Source organism: Liolophura sinensis, chromosome 13 (genome assembly GCF_032854445.1).
Source record: "Liolophura sinensis isolate JHLJ2023 chromosome 13, CUHK_Ljap_v2, whole genome shotgun sequence".
NCBI lineage: Eukaryota > Metazoa > Mollusca > Polyplacophora > Chitonida > Chitonidae > Liolophura > Liolophura sinensis.
Genome location: NC_088307.1, coordinates 13,126,383 through 13,141,871, shown reverse-complemented (window position 1 = coordinate 13,141,871; position 15,489 = coordinate 13,126,383). Strand labels below are relative to the sequence as shown.

The following is a 15,489-nucleotide window of genomic DNA, read 5'->3' as shown; positions in this document are numbered from 1 at the left end:
CCAAATGTCTGTGATTTAACCCACAGTTCAGGTTTCCTCCACAGTCAAAACAACGGTCAAAGAAATGGGTAAATGCTGTTCAATTTCATTTCCTTTTCGTCCATCCAGCGGTTAGTGTCCGAGTGTAATGATTTCCCTCTGCTTCCTATGTTCACGGCACCTTATTGGCCCTTTGATGCTATCTCGTATGGTCTTACATGACGTGGCGCTGGTTCAATCCCATTCTTGGACAACGACTTTTCAATACTCTTCCGCTTCCAATATAAAACCACTGAACTGTATTACGACAGCACGAATCTGAATACAGCATACTGAGGTCCATGCAACTTCTTCAAGTGAAAATTTTACATTGGCTATTGGGTGAGTGTATACACATAAGTAGATGTCTGAACTGGTACTTGTTATCGAGACGAGGTACATGTAGAACCGCATGTCTAATGTGAACAAAAACCTGGATGCGAAATGAATAAATCTTTGAATAAATAAACGTGTGAATAAGAAATAAGGGAGATAATTTTACTGCATTTGTTCTGTAGAAATCAACAAAGACTTACCTCCCTTCTACACAAGACGTGGATATACATATTCCCGGCAGCGCATGTGCCCCAAGCTATACACGCTTAAGGTAACATGAACGCATTGACTTTCCTTAATAATTACATAGTAAATTTATCAATTTCAACCAGAAAAATATGTATCCCCTAACTTTCGCGCGGTTCCATGCCATACCACTACATGCAGCTGGCACTTTGTTATGCCTATCAAACCACCAACCTGGTATGTCTTTTATAAAATGTCAAATTCACCTGACTGACCTGCCAAGATGAGACATGATGTCACATGGCGAGGAGATCAAAACACACTTTATTTTTTAGTTCGACTGAGATTTTCTGGGAATTATCACAGAGAAGTCGGTGACAATGGTTGTAAAACGTGCGGAAATAGCTCAGCTTATGGACTGGCTATGTATTAATTTGATTTAGGTATTGTCGAATCTCATATGCACATCAGTTTGCTGAAAAACTCACTTGGTCTGTCTATTTACCCGCTATATTCCTGTGAGAAAATTTGTCTTCTGCTATGGCTAGATTTCTACTGTCTTGTGTTTCTCTGTACATGTGAACGTGTTCAGAAGAGCCAATGATACAGCTGCCAGGAATTTGCTTGCCAATAATGGATCGTCTGTTTCGTTGTTGCGGCGCCGATTTCGTTATTTAACGAGATGGACCTATACATATGGAACATATGCATCTAGGGTTCGGAGATCCTTCCTGGATGTAACATCAAAACAGTGCTTGCCAGAACTGCTACATTCCGACGTCAGATTGTCTTGTCAGTGTCAATAAATAAGGTGCCAGTGGACTTTTGTAAAGGGGAGTCTGATTGGGGCGAGAAGAACATTTTTAATGAAGGACAGTACATCACCAACGCATGGCTGTGAAAATATGGTTCTGTAAATCAAGGCATAGATGGTGTTGAACATCGAGAGCTGGATCTCTCCAATATATCAAACAACAATTTTAAATTGACTTAAAATTTTGACTTAATTCTAAGATCAAAAGTTACAAAATGTGTAAGTAATTCGATAAATAACTTTGCCAACGGCATCACTGTCAGTTCACAGGAACATGATAGCCCTCCTCAACTAAAAAGACACTCACAAAGCGGCTTCAGCTGCATTCGAACACATAGCGAAGTTCTGGAATTTCCGATCGACGTTATTTGGCTGACAATTGCAGCGAAGGCCCATCTACTCCCACTGAGTCCAAAGACATTCATGCATTTGAGGCGACATTTGGAAAGAAAAACAACGTTTTTAGAGAACAGCGAAAAGCGCAAATGAACTGCTCACATTATAACCAAGACAGGAAACTCAGCCAGATATTCTGTTCAGAAAAATTTTTGCATAGTTTGTTTATTTGATATTCTTATCTATACAAACAAAACCACATGTCTGCGCTCATGTTTCCCACATGTTTCCCTCATGTTTCCCATAGATTTCCCATAAAAACGACATAAAATGTGAGTCTGGTTACAGGTAGTTGCTACTTCTACAATTAACCGATTTCTCCTTTGTTAGTAACAAATTCAGGTCTCCAGCAATTTCGTCAAGATACACACAAACATAACTTGACCAGACATAAAAGTCGGTCTCTGTATCACTGTAACGTTGATGTAATTCATAGGTGGTTCCAGATAGGCCATGTAACCATGATCCGAATGACTATAGAGCACAAATGGTTCACACGAGAACACGTCGTAAATACATGTACAAGTAACTACCTCGACGATGTATAAATGACTACCTATAGCTGTTAAAATGGTGATGAAGGTGCGTGCATTGGCCATTAAGTCCAGGTAACTACCTCGACGACCTATAAATGACACCTCATTCTAGTTAATATGATATGGCAGGTGCGTACACCGATCATTAAGTCCACGTAACTACCTCGATGATGCAATAACTACCGGAACCCTATTTCTTAACATGATACATGTACACGTAAATGCGTATAACGGCCATTGCATAATTATCTCGGTGACTTCATAAATTTGTTATTAGTAGGTTAGTACCGTACATTGAACGCGTTGCACATATAACTACTTTGCACATAAAATCTACCATAAGTTGCTACGGTACAAGAGCCTGTATTTAACTGTACTTGTACGTCCGTATAACTACTTTTATGGACACCGCTTCGGGAGGCGGTAGATCCAGGGATCCTAAGACCTTAAAAGAGAAGTTGTAGCTTCCTCGCTAGTCGTTCAGCATGAGCGGGTATTGCAACGACTGGTTGACCCGTATTAGCATAATGGCTCGGTCGGGACAGCTTACTTGCCGTCGATAAGTCGTCTCAGTGAAGCAAGATTAAACAAAAGAGAGTTGGAAATCCGTCCTGCAACAAGGAGGCACAATACAGGTGGATGCACTTTAGGGACTCCTTGGTCGTCATATGACTGAGTATGACGTTAAACCCTGAGCACTCAGTCACTCATTAGCTCATTAATTATCCTCCAATTAAGGTCTGTAATTATTATCCACCTTAATTAAGTCAGTATTTATTTACTATCTTAGGTCAGTTCTTATTTGCTATCTTAGGTCAGTTCTTATTTCCTGTCTTAGGTCAGTACTTATTTGCTATCTTAGGTCAGTACTAGACTTGAGGCTCTTAATAAGCTAATACACCAGTCATGCACGCTACACACGTAGTCCTATACCTCGCTACAGATCTACACCAAGCATGTACACGTGAAATCTAGCTCCCGCTCCAGTATTAGTTCGCGTAAACCTATATATGAACAATATGTACAAATGTAGGCTGGGTTAGGCAGAACGCATTTTCAAACATACGACAGACAAACCTAAGCTTTGCACACAGCCTGGACATGCATAGACACGTCCTTGTCGTCATTCTAGAGGCCAACGTGATGTTATGCGGACGACCACATCAAATACTGGGTCGACAATAAACATTGTTTACCCCAAAGAGCCAAGATAGTTAGGAGTCAAGTCGTCTACCAGGCTTGGGATATCAGCCAATTGTCATAAAAGTACACGTGGCTCTTATACGCCTTACCTGTCGATACAAATATCACGCTAGTGCATAAATCAGATCGAAGCGAAATCAAAAGTACTTTTTCCACGAAATGCGCAAGGTCTGTGCCAGGGAGATAAATCACTGGATGTGACTAGAAGTATAATTAGGTTGTTTGTTACTTCCTTTTATTCATTTCCGCCGTATGGCTGCTGTGCGTTTGGTACTATGCGTTCTGAATTCTTGTTGAGAAGCATGCCCACAACTAAAAGCGACGTAATACAGACAAGGGTACATAAAAGAACACAACAGATTTGTTTTTAGTGTTTCATTAATATTCATGAATTGGCCACGCCTAAGTGGAGAAAGAGTCAGAATCTTAGGCCTACTAGGTTGTGCTTCGGTTCTTCAGTCATTAGAATTACGAGGAACCTGGCATGTTCAGGTAGATAGTTCTCTCCCTTTGCTTTCACCAATACGCTACTAATAATCCCGTAATCCCGATACTACAGGACCACCGACAGTCCATGAAATCTGGAATCTACATCTAGATTCAAAGCCAAAATGAACTCATCTTACCTTTAGAAAGCAAATAACACAAGTGTAAGTTTGTGGAAAATGCGTGAGCATATTAACCCACGGCATGTATTGGCACACTAAAAGATTTAGTGAGTATTTGGCGTTAAAATAAAAGTTAGATATTCATTGACATTGTGTGAAAATGTTAATGGTAAAATATTAACATGTTATACCTGTTAAAATAATACGACGTGTCAAACACAGCAATAATGAGTTGCATAATATGTTATATTATATTAACAACCAGTCCGCGTAATGGTTGTTCACAAGTTGTAACATATTATATTACATTAACAATTACAACAGGTTAAAGGCAGACTAAATCATCAACAATGGATACCCATGTACACTTAGTTGCTCAGAGTAAATCATCAACAATGGATACCCCTGTACACTTAAGTGTTCAGCGTAAGTTATCAATAAATTATAAGCAATGGGTACTCAAGTACACTTAGCTGTTCAGAGTAAATCACCAACAATGGATACCCATGTACACTTAGCTGTTCAGAGTAAATCATCAACAATGGATACTCATGTACACTTAGTTGCTCAGAGTAAATCATCAACAATGGATACCCCTGTACACTTAGGTGTTCAGCGTAAGTTATCAATAAATTATAAGCAATGGGTACTCAAGTACACTTAGCTGTTCAGAGTAAATCACCAACAATGGATACCCATGTAGACTTAGCTGTTCACCGTAAACCATCAACAATGGATGTCCAAGTACACTTAGCTGTTCAGAGTAATTCATCGATAATGGATGGTCACGTACATTTAGCTGTTCAAAGTAAATCATCAACAATGGATACCCATGTACACTTAGCTACCCAGATTAAAAATTCAACAATTGATACCCATGTACATTTAGCTGTTTAGAGTAAATCATCAACAATGGACACCCATGTACACTTAGCTTCTCAGCGTCCATTATCAACAAATCATCAGCAATGAGTACCCACGTACCTTTAGATGTTCAGAGTAAATTATCAACAATGGACACCCATGCACAATTAGCTGTCTAGAGTAAATCATCAGAAATGGATACCACTGTTCACTTAGCTGTTCACTTAGCCGTAAATCATCAACAATGCATACCCATGTACACTTAGCTGTTCAGCGAAACTTATCAGTAAATCATATACAATGGATACCCATGTACACTTATGTGTTCAGAGTAAATCATTAACAAGAGATGCCCATATACACTTGGCAAAAAATCATCAACAATGGATACCCATGTAAACTTAGCTGTTCTGCGTAAGTCATCAACAAATCATCAGCAATCTGTACCCAGGTGTACTTAGGTGTTCAGAGTAAGTCATCAACAATGGATATCCATGTACACTTAGGTGTTTAGAGTAAATCATCAGAAATGGATACCCTTGTACGCTTAGCTGTTCAGTGTAAATCATCCACAATGGATAGCCTTGTACACTTAGCTGTTCAGAATAAATCACCAACAATGGATACCAATGTACACTTAGGCGTTCAGCATAAATCACCAACAACGGATACCCATCTACACTTAGCTGTTCAGAGTAAATCATCAACAATAGATACCCATATACACTTAGCTGTTCAGTGTAAATCATCAACAATGGATAGCCTTGTACACTTAGCTGTTCAGAATAAATCACCAATAATGGATACCAATGTACACTTAGCTGTTCAGCGTAAGTCATCAACAAATTATATGCAATAGTCACCCATGCACATGTACACTTAGTTGTTCAGAGTAAACGAGTCTATGGTTTTCTGAAATAATTCGGGGCTCAAGATATTTAGGCTATGGACAGGAAACATAGGTCAGTCAGCAATTATATTTGCAGAACTTTGTAGGTCAATCTCAAAATCAGGGATTAATGCTTGGGGGTCATTGTTAACATGTTACAAATAGCGTCTGGAAGAGTCGCCGATTTCCCGCTTAGCAGACGAGCAGACGCCGATTTTCCCAGGATAAACTGAACAAATGGCACCAGATGTTCAGATAACTTAAGGTAACGGACTGTGAATATTTCCTGGTTCTTATCACAGTCCAGGACTGTCATTGACCTGTTTTCACAGTTGAGAAACAGACCGAGGTGTTGAGTTCCTGTGTGAGTTTTGTATTGTCGATATTCTGCGTTGACATCACCACCACAGCGGCTATACCACCTGACCTTATCATTTAGGCACTCCATCACAACGTACCAGCTGTCCCTGCCAAGGTTACCTAACCTCAGACCACAGCTCTCTTTTACAACACCTACTGCACCGTAACATTCAGATGATGACGTCAGCACAGAGATCTCCACCTCCCAGTAGTGTCTGCCCGTCTGGTACCGACCGTCTGTCAGAACTCTACACCACTCTCTACCAGACAAGTCCGCGCACATTACCATGGAGCCATTGTCGGTGATCCTCAGTTGTTCGTTATTTGACTCTGTGAAGATCAGATCAGGTTCTGAAACAGAAACCCAACACAAACATTGTATAATACACAACAACGAAGAATATGCATAGGTTTTCCACACTAATTAAAGTAAAATGGAATAGACATTCAAACAAACAAAATTAGAACATCAACATTAAAAGTTGTTAAAACCATAAAATCCGAAAAAATTATAGGGTTAATCAATTTTTTTTCGGACACACGTCTAGCTGTCTAAATTCTGACACGTACTTCAAACACGTGACTCACGTGGTTAAGCAGGTTTATACCCTGGCTTAAAGGCAAGAAGTAGTGAAATATGGAAGTATTTGTGCAATTTAACTTTTTCCTGAGCTTAGGTCCCTAAAAATGTTCAATCCGACATTGCAGTGGTTGTAAATACGTCTATAGTGTGGATGGAACCGCCACAGAAAAAGGTGGTTTCAGAAAAAACGTAGCTTGAATCTTGCCTAACACTTCTTATCAGCAAGAAATGAGTATTTGTATGATGACTTTAAACTACTTTTAACTAACACTATTCTCTTCGGAATGAGTAGAAATTCGTCAATCACACAATTTTTAAGGCCATAAAAAAGCACTGTTGTGTTTAGTATAATAGAATAATGTTGGTGAACCGTAAGTGTGATTTTTATAAATGAAAACAATAGCGATTAACGAGGGAGCTATATAGTGACGATATAAATAGAGATACTATACTGAAGCCCGAACTGACGATGTATTTACAAATAATCACAAGCTGACGAGATGAGCTTCTAGCACCATCCTTTATTTCTCAATAAATATTTAACAATTAATTAACTACGTATAATAAGACATTATAAAACTATATTTGTGTTATTCGCGATCTTTTCCAGAAGTGTTTGACTTTTGATTTATGGTCAAGGCCGTGTACTCCTGTATGAACCATTAATCCTACTCTGATGCAAAAGAGACCACATATTAAAACGTCAATACACATACAGAGCAGCGAAGGTCTTTTTTGTACTCATTCAAGTGTCCATAGTATAGAGAACATACTTGCACATGTGGGGCCCTCCTTTACAAGGACATTCCTGTGAACAGGGTCACCGATAACACACTTCTCTAATTTCTGCTTAATCTCGCTGTGATTCTTCACAGGTTTTGCCATCTCTGTTATCTGGTCGTTTATCCTGGAAGAACAAGAGAACACGTTTATCCTGGAAGTACACGAGAACACGTTTATCCTGGTAGAATACGAGAACACGGTTATCCTGGAAGAACACGAGAACACGGTTATCCTGGAAGAACACGAGAATAAAGACAAACCCGTCACACAGTCACTAATACCTTCTTGTTGGTATATTTATGGATTATATCTAAATATAATGATATTAATAAAAAAAGTTCTGAAAGTCAGGACAGGTTTGAGTTATGTTTTCACGTTTTAATACAGATGTTTACATTTGCGTGGACATGTAACTAACTGATAAATCACGTATGTACCACGGAATGCAAATTGACTCATAATGAAACAAATCTAAAGTATTACATACCTTTTCGTCAACTGTTTTGAACCCTGCAAAGAAAACAACAAAACTGAACAGAATACTTCTTAGAATAGAAATTTGTTGGTGTAAATACAGACATAATACGTAATAAATCCACCCATCTGTGATAACATAACCGGTAAAAACCAATCTCGTGCCATGTAAGCTGTATAAAACCGTACAAATGCCTCAAAACTTTGTGTCACCAAACACAATACTTAAACTTGTACTAAAAGCTGCCTTCAGGGCTGGTGCACATAAAATCAAACGACCATGCAATGTTGGCATAAGGTACTTGAGTTAACAACTTCAACAGTGCTTTGAAAACTGATATTTGTTAGTTTTCCATTTCCCTCGAGCTTCCCCAATCTTTAATAAAATCCTTATAGAAAGTATACTAAAGGAATGAGCAATTATTCATTTTTAAGATTTTTTGCCTCATTTATAGACAATAAGCGTGTAACTTTAGTCTCTGTGTGATGTTACCACTGAATTCTGTTTAATTTATCCATATTTCTAATTGAGAAGTGCGAAGAAAGACATGGGAACTTTAAAAACCACGGACTCATGAATTACATCACATGAGTCATCGGCTTCAAAAGTGCATGGGGCCTGCATGGCTCAATTGGTTAGCGCGCTAGCGCAGCGTAATGACCCAGAAGCCTCTCACCAATGCGGTCGCTGTGAGTTCAAGTCCAGCTCATGCTGTCTTCCTCTTCGGCCGTACGTGGAAAGGTCTGCAAGCAACCTGGGGATTGTCGTGGGCTTCCCCCGTTCTGTGCCCGGTTTCCTCCCACCATATTGCTAGCCGCCGTCGTATAAGTGAAATATTCTCGAGTACGGCGTAAAACACCAATCAAATAAATAAATAAATAAATAAATCAAAAGTGCATAGTGCAAAATCATCTAATATTAGCCCTTCCCCCGCCAAAGTGTAATAATTACAAGCCACTGCTAAAGAAAAATCGGCTCAGTGGTTTTACCTGTAAAAATTCCACTTCCGGACAAGACAATAACTTTTGACACGACAGCTGTGTTGATTGCGTTTCTTCCAGCTGCATTTCCAGGTCTTTTTTGCAGGCTGTACATTCAAGAATCCAGCTCGAATATCTTTCCCTGACAGCCTCAAGAGAAGTCTTTTTCCAAGAGTTCAAAACGCGCAGCGCTGCAAAGTACGCTCTCACTATATCTGATATACGAAGATCTTGATTCGTCTGATAAAAAGAATTATGATGTTACTAAGAGCCATTTTGTGTTCAGCAAATCCACGGGTTGTAATCCAGGTGACGGTAGACGGTAGTGTGGCTTTAAGTTATGAAGGTTGTCTTGAACCTAGCAGGTACAGTGATTTGTGTCAGTAAAAGCCTGGTTTCTTTCACACCACAGACCTGGCCAACGCCATATGAGTAACAATTTGTTTCTTTCCAAGTAAAACAGAAATTAGGCAAATAAATAAACAAACAACTGTTTTCTTCTGCTGTGTGAGGCAAAATGAGAAATAAAAGCAAGAATACCTATAACAGAGTGGATAAGGGCATGCTGAAAGTTTTAAAACGGTATTGCAATGCCTGATTTTTTAATTAGATTTTCAAAGGTTGGGCAAGTGTCAAAATATTTTGATAGGCTTAAGTTCTATAAATGTAATTGTAATTGTATATTCTCACATCTAAGCTGTAAAATACAATCACGGATTTATTTTCACTGCTTGGGACAACGAAAGTATAGCATTAAAAACGCTCTAAATAATAATGGTGTAAAATCAGGACAAAAGTATACGTGGAATATCCAACGTCCAATTTATTGTTGAATAGTCATAATACAGAATTTATTAAGAGGTAAAAGAGTGCAGTATTTTCTAAAGAGGATAGGTAATATGCAGCATGTCTTAACATGATGAAAGGTTTCATAGAAAGGGAAGATTTTCTGATGAGCTTATGATCCATGTTTTTTTGGCCAGATCAGAAAAGATTTGGAAGCTGACATTTGTGGCATTTCGTTACAGAGATATCTATGCGCAAAACAGATAGCAAATTAGTGATCATATCGAAATGAAACTGTAATTACAATCCGTCACTAAAACAAAATAAAAAGATAACACCGATTACCCATTGCACAACCAATACGATAGCATGATGAAATGTTTAACCCGAAACACGAGGCAGAGACGAAATCCCATATTCTCATGTCCAATAAAACTCTAATGTGTTTTATCACGATATAATAACTATTTCAATCATATCACGTTTCAGATAATACAGGAGCAACGAATGCAAGGAAAGATACTAGAAATCTGCAATCGCTGGATATTATGAAACGTCTACGTGCCAAATTTTAAAGAAAACATTCGAATTGTTTTTGTTTTTCTTAACGTACGAAATACATACCTTGATATCATGTTGCAGTTGTTCAAAGCCTGAACAAGCATCTTTTATTTCTGCTATGCGACTTGATAGATGACCAATTTGGATCGCAAATGTCGCCTATAGAACAGAAACGTTTAACAAAATGGCATACGATGTTCATGTTGTGTGGGTTTCAAACAAGTGGATTACTTTACTTAGCGTCCAGTTATAATGGTATATGTACACGTGTATGTAAGTTTAAAATGATTTTGTAAAATGTAAAATCTTCTTTATTTTAACATAAAAAGGCTGGCTTGTTGTACAAGCTGAATTTTATGTGCCTCGTCTCCCTTTTATTGGCCATCCACCCTTCTCGATAATTTTTACCGATGTATACCTTTTATGTTTGAGAAATGTTCATTTTTTTTATGGCCCATTTCTAAACAGCATATTTGCTAATTTGAGGATTGGATGCTTCCTTCAATGGTCGAGTCCGCATCTCTACTACTGCTATAGGCACCCGAGATGCGGGATTAAACCCGGCCTTGGTCAGAGGTCACATTGATTCCTCTTTCATTATTCGTTAGGCGTTATTCAGCGATCGACAACGCTCGTGTTGCCGTTTGCACGATATTCCGTCCGCTGACGTCCACTTATCTTCCACCAATATAGTGCATGAGAATGTGTCACGCGTGAGAATTTGTTAGTAGTTTACCTAATATCAGCGGTTTACTTCAAGTACACAAATCAAGTCAAGGCCAGTTTGTGACAGTACCGAGTTCTTAATTGGTACCCTTTATATTTAGCGCTCAGTATGCACGAAGAGATAGACCAGCCATGGGTCAACCCTGAATTCAACTAAGTGTGCGTTGATTTAGTGTCTTGCCTGGTGTTTGCTGTGTTGTCTTCTAGTGAAGTGAAATCAGTACCCTGTTTGCACGAATATTATTTTGTTTATTTCAGGGTTTAAAGTCTTTATTCGCTGCGTGTCTGTCATTTTTGGTGAACACGGCATGCTTGGTGTCAAAATGATGGAACTTTGGGCAGATATGAGTTATATGAAAGTCTGAAACTGGACAAAAGGATGGAAGGAGACAAGTGGTGAAAAGGTTATGGCATTCGTTGGCGTTGCTAGGCACCCCTCCCAGCTCCTGTCATAGAAAAGTCCACATTTGGACGGTCAACCTATGTCAAGATTTTTATGGCTGCTTTCTCACAGACTGGACAACGCATGCACCAAAGCTTACTTTCCACGGAATGTTTGGGTCTGAGGTGCAACACTTAGTATTACCACAGCAGCAAAGTTCACAAGGATCGCAATACTCTTGAATGTGACATTTACCCATAAGTAAAGAAACAACAGTGAGTGCTTGGGGTTTAACGTCGTACTTTATAATTTATTAGTCATACGACGATGAAGGAATCCTTAGAGTGCATGTAATGTGCCTCGTTGTTGCAGGACGGATTTCCACTGCTCTTTTGTCTAGTGCTGCTTCACTGAGACGCCTTACCGAAGAAAAGTAAGCTGCCCCGCCCCAGCCATAATACTGATATGGGCCAAACAGTCGTTGCACTATCCCCTTCATGCTGTACGCCAACCGAGGAAGTTACAACTTCCTCTTTTTTTTAAAGTCTTAGATGTGGCTATGGGATTGACCCTCGATCGACCGCTCCCGAAGCGGACGCTCTACCAAATGTATTATCGGGGCCGCTCTAACAGTTGGACAAACTTTCGTTCCGCCGTTCTGCTCAGTTTGGTAATATCTCTGATTTGCACTGAAGTGGGAAATCCCCTATACGATGATCCATCTATTTCACATTGAAATCCCTTTCAAATGGCATCGAGCATGTACACAATTCCATACATCCAGAATTTACCCACAGCGTCGTTCATCTGTCTCTTGTTCTTATGCTGTGTGCTGTTTAAAAGGACCCAAATTTACAATAACTGCTTTCTGCAGTAAATCTTTAGGTCATTACGAAGAAAGCAGTCGCTAAAACGGTTTAGCCTTTGCACGAGTGGGGGTGGAAATTACGTCTTACCTTATCTCTCTCTGAAGCTGTCTCTACATCCATGTTGGTGTGTCCCGGATGCTCTACAAGACATCCCGTACATATGACAGTCTTACACCTTACACAGTAAATAGAGAGTGGCTGACTGTGCTTGTCACATGCTGGCTTGGGTTTGATCCAACTGTTTTGTCGGTTATCCCGTGCCCATCTGTCACCTTCTGGGCCCAGAGCTCATTTACAGGTACAATTGTGTGGCGCTTGAACGGCCCTCTCATTGGATGTAGTAATGTTAGGCAGTCATGGCAGAAAAAGCCGTCACAGTTGGAACAAAATATGGTGGCGACAGAGATGGTTGCGTCTTTGCACATTGAGCACAAAGGCGTGTCCTCCTTGGCTTTGACATCTGGTTGTATTTTCGCCACTTTTTCGCCCAGTTCCCTGTTCACAGGTAGAGCGGTAATATCCTCCTGCGTTAAGACGGTGGGAGCGCGACACAACGGACAGGTAACATGATGGGGAATGGAATTACTGCCAGGGGAGTTGGGCTTATCTTCACCCTCGATAGGCTTGGACTTCTCAACTAAAAATCTCAGACATTTCCGACAGAAACTATGGTGGCACGGTAGATACACTGGTTCCCGGAAAATATCCACACACAAGGAACAACACAACTCATCTCCCATTGTTTATATGTATTTAGCCATTGTTCTGTGCGTTTTCTGCGAACGGAATACCAGGCGTATCAGTATCAGACAGCGAACTGTGGATCATTGTTAACTGTAGACCAGTGACACAGTAAGAATTTGCAACTATCACTGCATTTTTTTCTTTATTGTCCTTAATCCATGGCGCTATGGGGCGAGTGTGTTGGTACTCTGAAGCATATAAATTAATAGTTTAAAAATACCCTAAATGAGAAAAATTGGAAGGTCGCCGAATTCCATCGGTAATATACGCGTGACCAATTATCACACTGGCCCAACTGCTCTGGCTTGGATTTCTATGCAATGACCTTTGATATTATATTAACATTATTACGTAGAAAAAGGAAAAAGAAATGTCTTTAAGGTTAAAAACAATTTAAACACATATATATAACATTATGAAGAAGCGAACAACTACCGCACGCCAGACCCCAAAAACATACCTACGAGCTCTATTCGCGGGAAAATAAAAGCAAGGAAAATATCTGTTACCACAAATTTTAACCACATGTAAAGCTATTGAAATAAGAAGTTGTACAGAATACAAGTAACCCCTTTATTTTTAGGAGGTCACAGGTATGTGGACTAAAGTTAAGGACTACACAGTATGCAGGTTGAAATCAACACGAAAGCGGTACATATAAATGTGGTAGCCTGCATGGTGTTTTATACTCGAAAAAGTGGCCGTACAAACATGTTACTGAGGTCAAATATCCCCGATTTGCACGGAAAGCAGGAAAGCTCCTAAACGACGATCCATCTATTTCTCACTGAAATCCCTTTCAAATGGCATCGAGCATGTACACAATTCCATACATTCAGAATTTACCCACAGTGTCATTCATTTGTACCTTGTTCCTATGCTGTGTGCCGCTGTCGTGTGAACAAGCTGAACGTGGCCTTGCCACTAACTAGAGAATTTCATGCTTCAAGTCCGACCCCCGCTGATTCGCCGCTGCTTTATGCGAGAAAGTTTGTCAGGAAGTTTTCGTGGTGTGGTGTTGTCTACAGGACTATCTCCAGTGTCCTCAACCGTTGCACATGGCCACCGTCACGTAGGTAAAATAAAATTTCGACACGTTATTAAACCTCAATCAAATAGGTAAACATGTAAGAATAAGACATCACGCAAAGGGACAGAGTGTACTGTTCAATTGGATTATTTACCTATACAAGTTAATGATCTTTGACCTCAGTCGTAAAGATGTAGGTCAGCATGCGCGTCGGCGAATGTCCTTACAGGGAAAACGTCTGGAAACGTATTTGTCTGAGTCTGGGTATACGTACGAGGCTCATGCACCACGGAATAGTTTCTTATACATTACCCACATGCTTCATGACGGCCCTGCTGTTATGGAAGTCGTGGCGTTACTGTTAGTTCATTACGGATGTATACACTAAAAAGGAATAAACTGTTAACTTCAGCTAAAAACCTGTTGCTTGAGTGACGCTAGAAAGTGCTCTGAAACTCTGTGTAATACTGAACATGACATCCTAATATTGTCTGCATGTTGATGCACCCTAAAGATTCCTTCGTCGTCATATGACTGAAAAATTGTTGAGTACGACGTTAAACCCCAAGCACTCACTCACTCACTCACTCTGCATGTTGAATTAACGGAACGTCTGCTACTCCCATAAAGCAAATGTATATCGTTTTGTATCAAGTACATGTGTAGCTATATGGACTACATACCTGCTCACAGATCGATGTCACAAGATTTTGTCTGAAAACTAGAGCTTTATCAGGGAACTGACAGTCCTTTATAACGACGGTGATATAGAAACATGAACAGCCTGGGCTATTCAACAAGCCGGGGCTCTCAAGTTTCGTAATCACCAGGGCGTGAAATTTTACCTCCGAAAACAAAGTGCGTTACAACTACAACACAACATGGCGTTTTCCATACAGTATTTTGTTTCATACGCCAGCGATAGCAGCAAGCTGTGGCGGAAAGCCGAGCTTTCCGTTGAAGCCGGACATGTTCAAAAGTTTCTTTTCAACCGTAACTTCATGCACGTGGAGGCGGTGGTGCAGTCATCTTAGCGTGATCGTTCCTATAAGACAAAGGTCAGTAGTGCATTCTGCAGTGCTGATGTACTTTGTTGTAAGTTAGTGTTACAATAACATGGGTTTCCGTGTAAGTTCGAGGCGAAAACGTAGATGTTTGACAATAGCGTGAATGTTACCAGCTGTTGAATTAAAATAAGACTGTAAACAACTTCAAATATAAGCCACGCCACAACGCTTGAAGAGACAAGAAAAGTGAAAGGGACTTCTGAAGTGTTGTTGTTGTTGTTAATGTTATTCATTTGACGCTGTCGTCTGTTTGATATGCTGTCAAAGTATTTACGAATTGTTACATGTTATTG

General features: G+C 39.8%; 1 protein-coding gene and 1 long non-coding RNA gene across 2 annotated transcripts; both read right to left on the bottom strand.

The window, feature by feature from the left end:
• Window positions 1-8,955: 8,955 nt before the first annotated feature.
• Window positions 8,956-12,480, bottom strand: LOC135480642 (uncharacterized). The gene is made up of 3 exons (XR_010445950.1): window positions 12,443-12,480; window positions 10,442-10,537; window positions 8,956-9,271 (listed from the first exon to the last, which is right to left on the bottom strand). It is a non-coding gene; the product is annotated as an uncharacterized LOC135480642 (long non-coding RNA).
• Window positions 12,481-12,531: 51 nt separating this feature from the next.
• Window positions 12,532-13,095, bottom strand: LOC135480882 (E3 ubiquitin-protein ligase TRIM9-like). The gene has a single exon (XM_064760812.1). The coding sequence runs from the start codon at window positions 13,093-13,095 to the stop codon at window positions 12,532-12,534; it is 564 nt and encodes a 187-aa protein (XP_064616882.1).
• Window positions 13,096-15,489: the final 2,394 nt, after the last annotated feature.

Coding starts and splice junctions, on each gene's coding strand:
- LOC135480882 (XM_064760812.1), bottom strand. CDS start 13,095: ATGGGAGATGAGTTGTGTTGTTCCTTGTGTGTGGATATTTTCCGGGAA.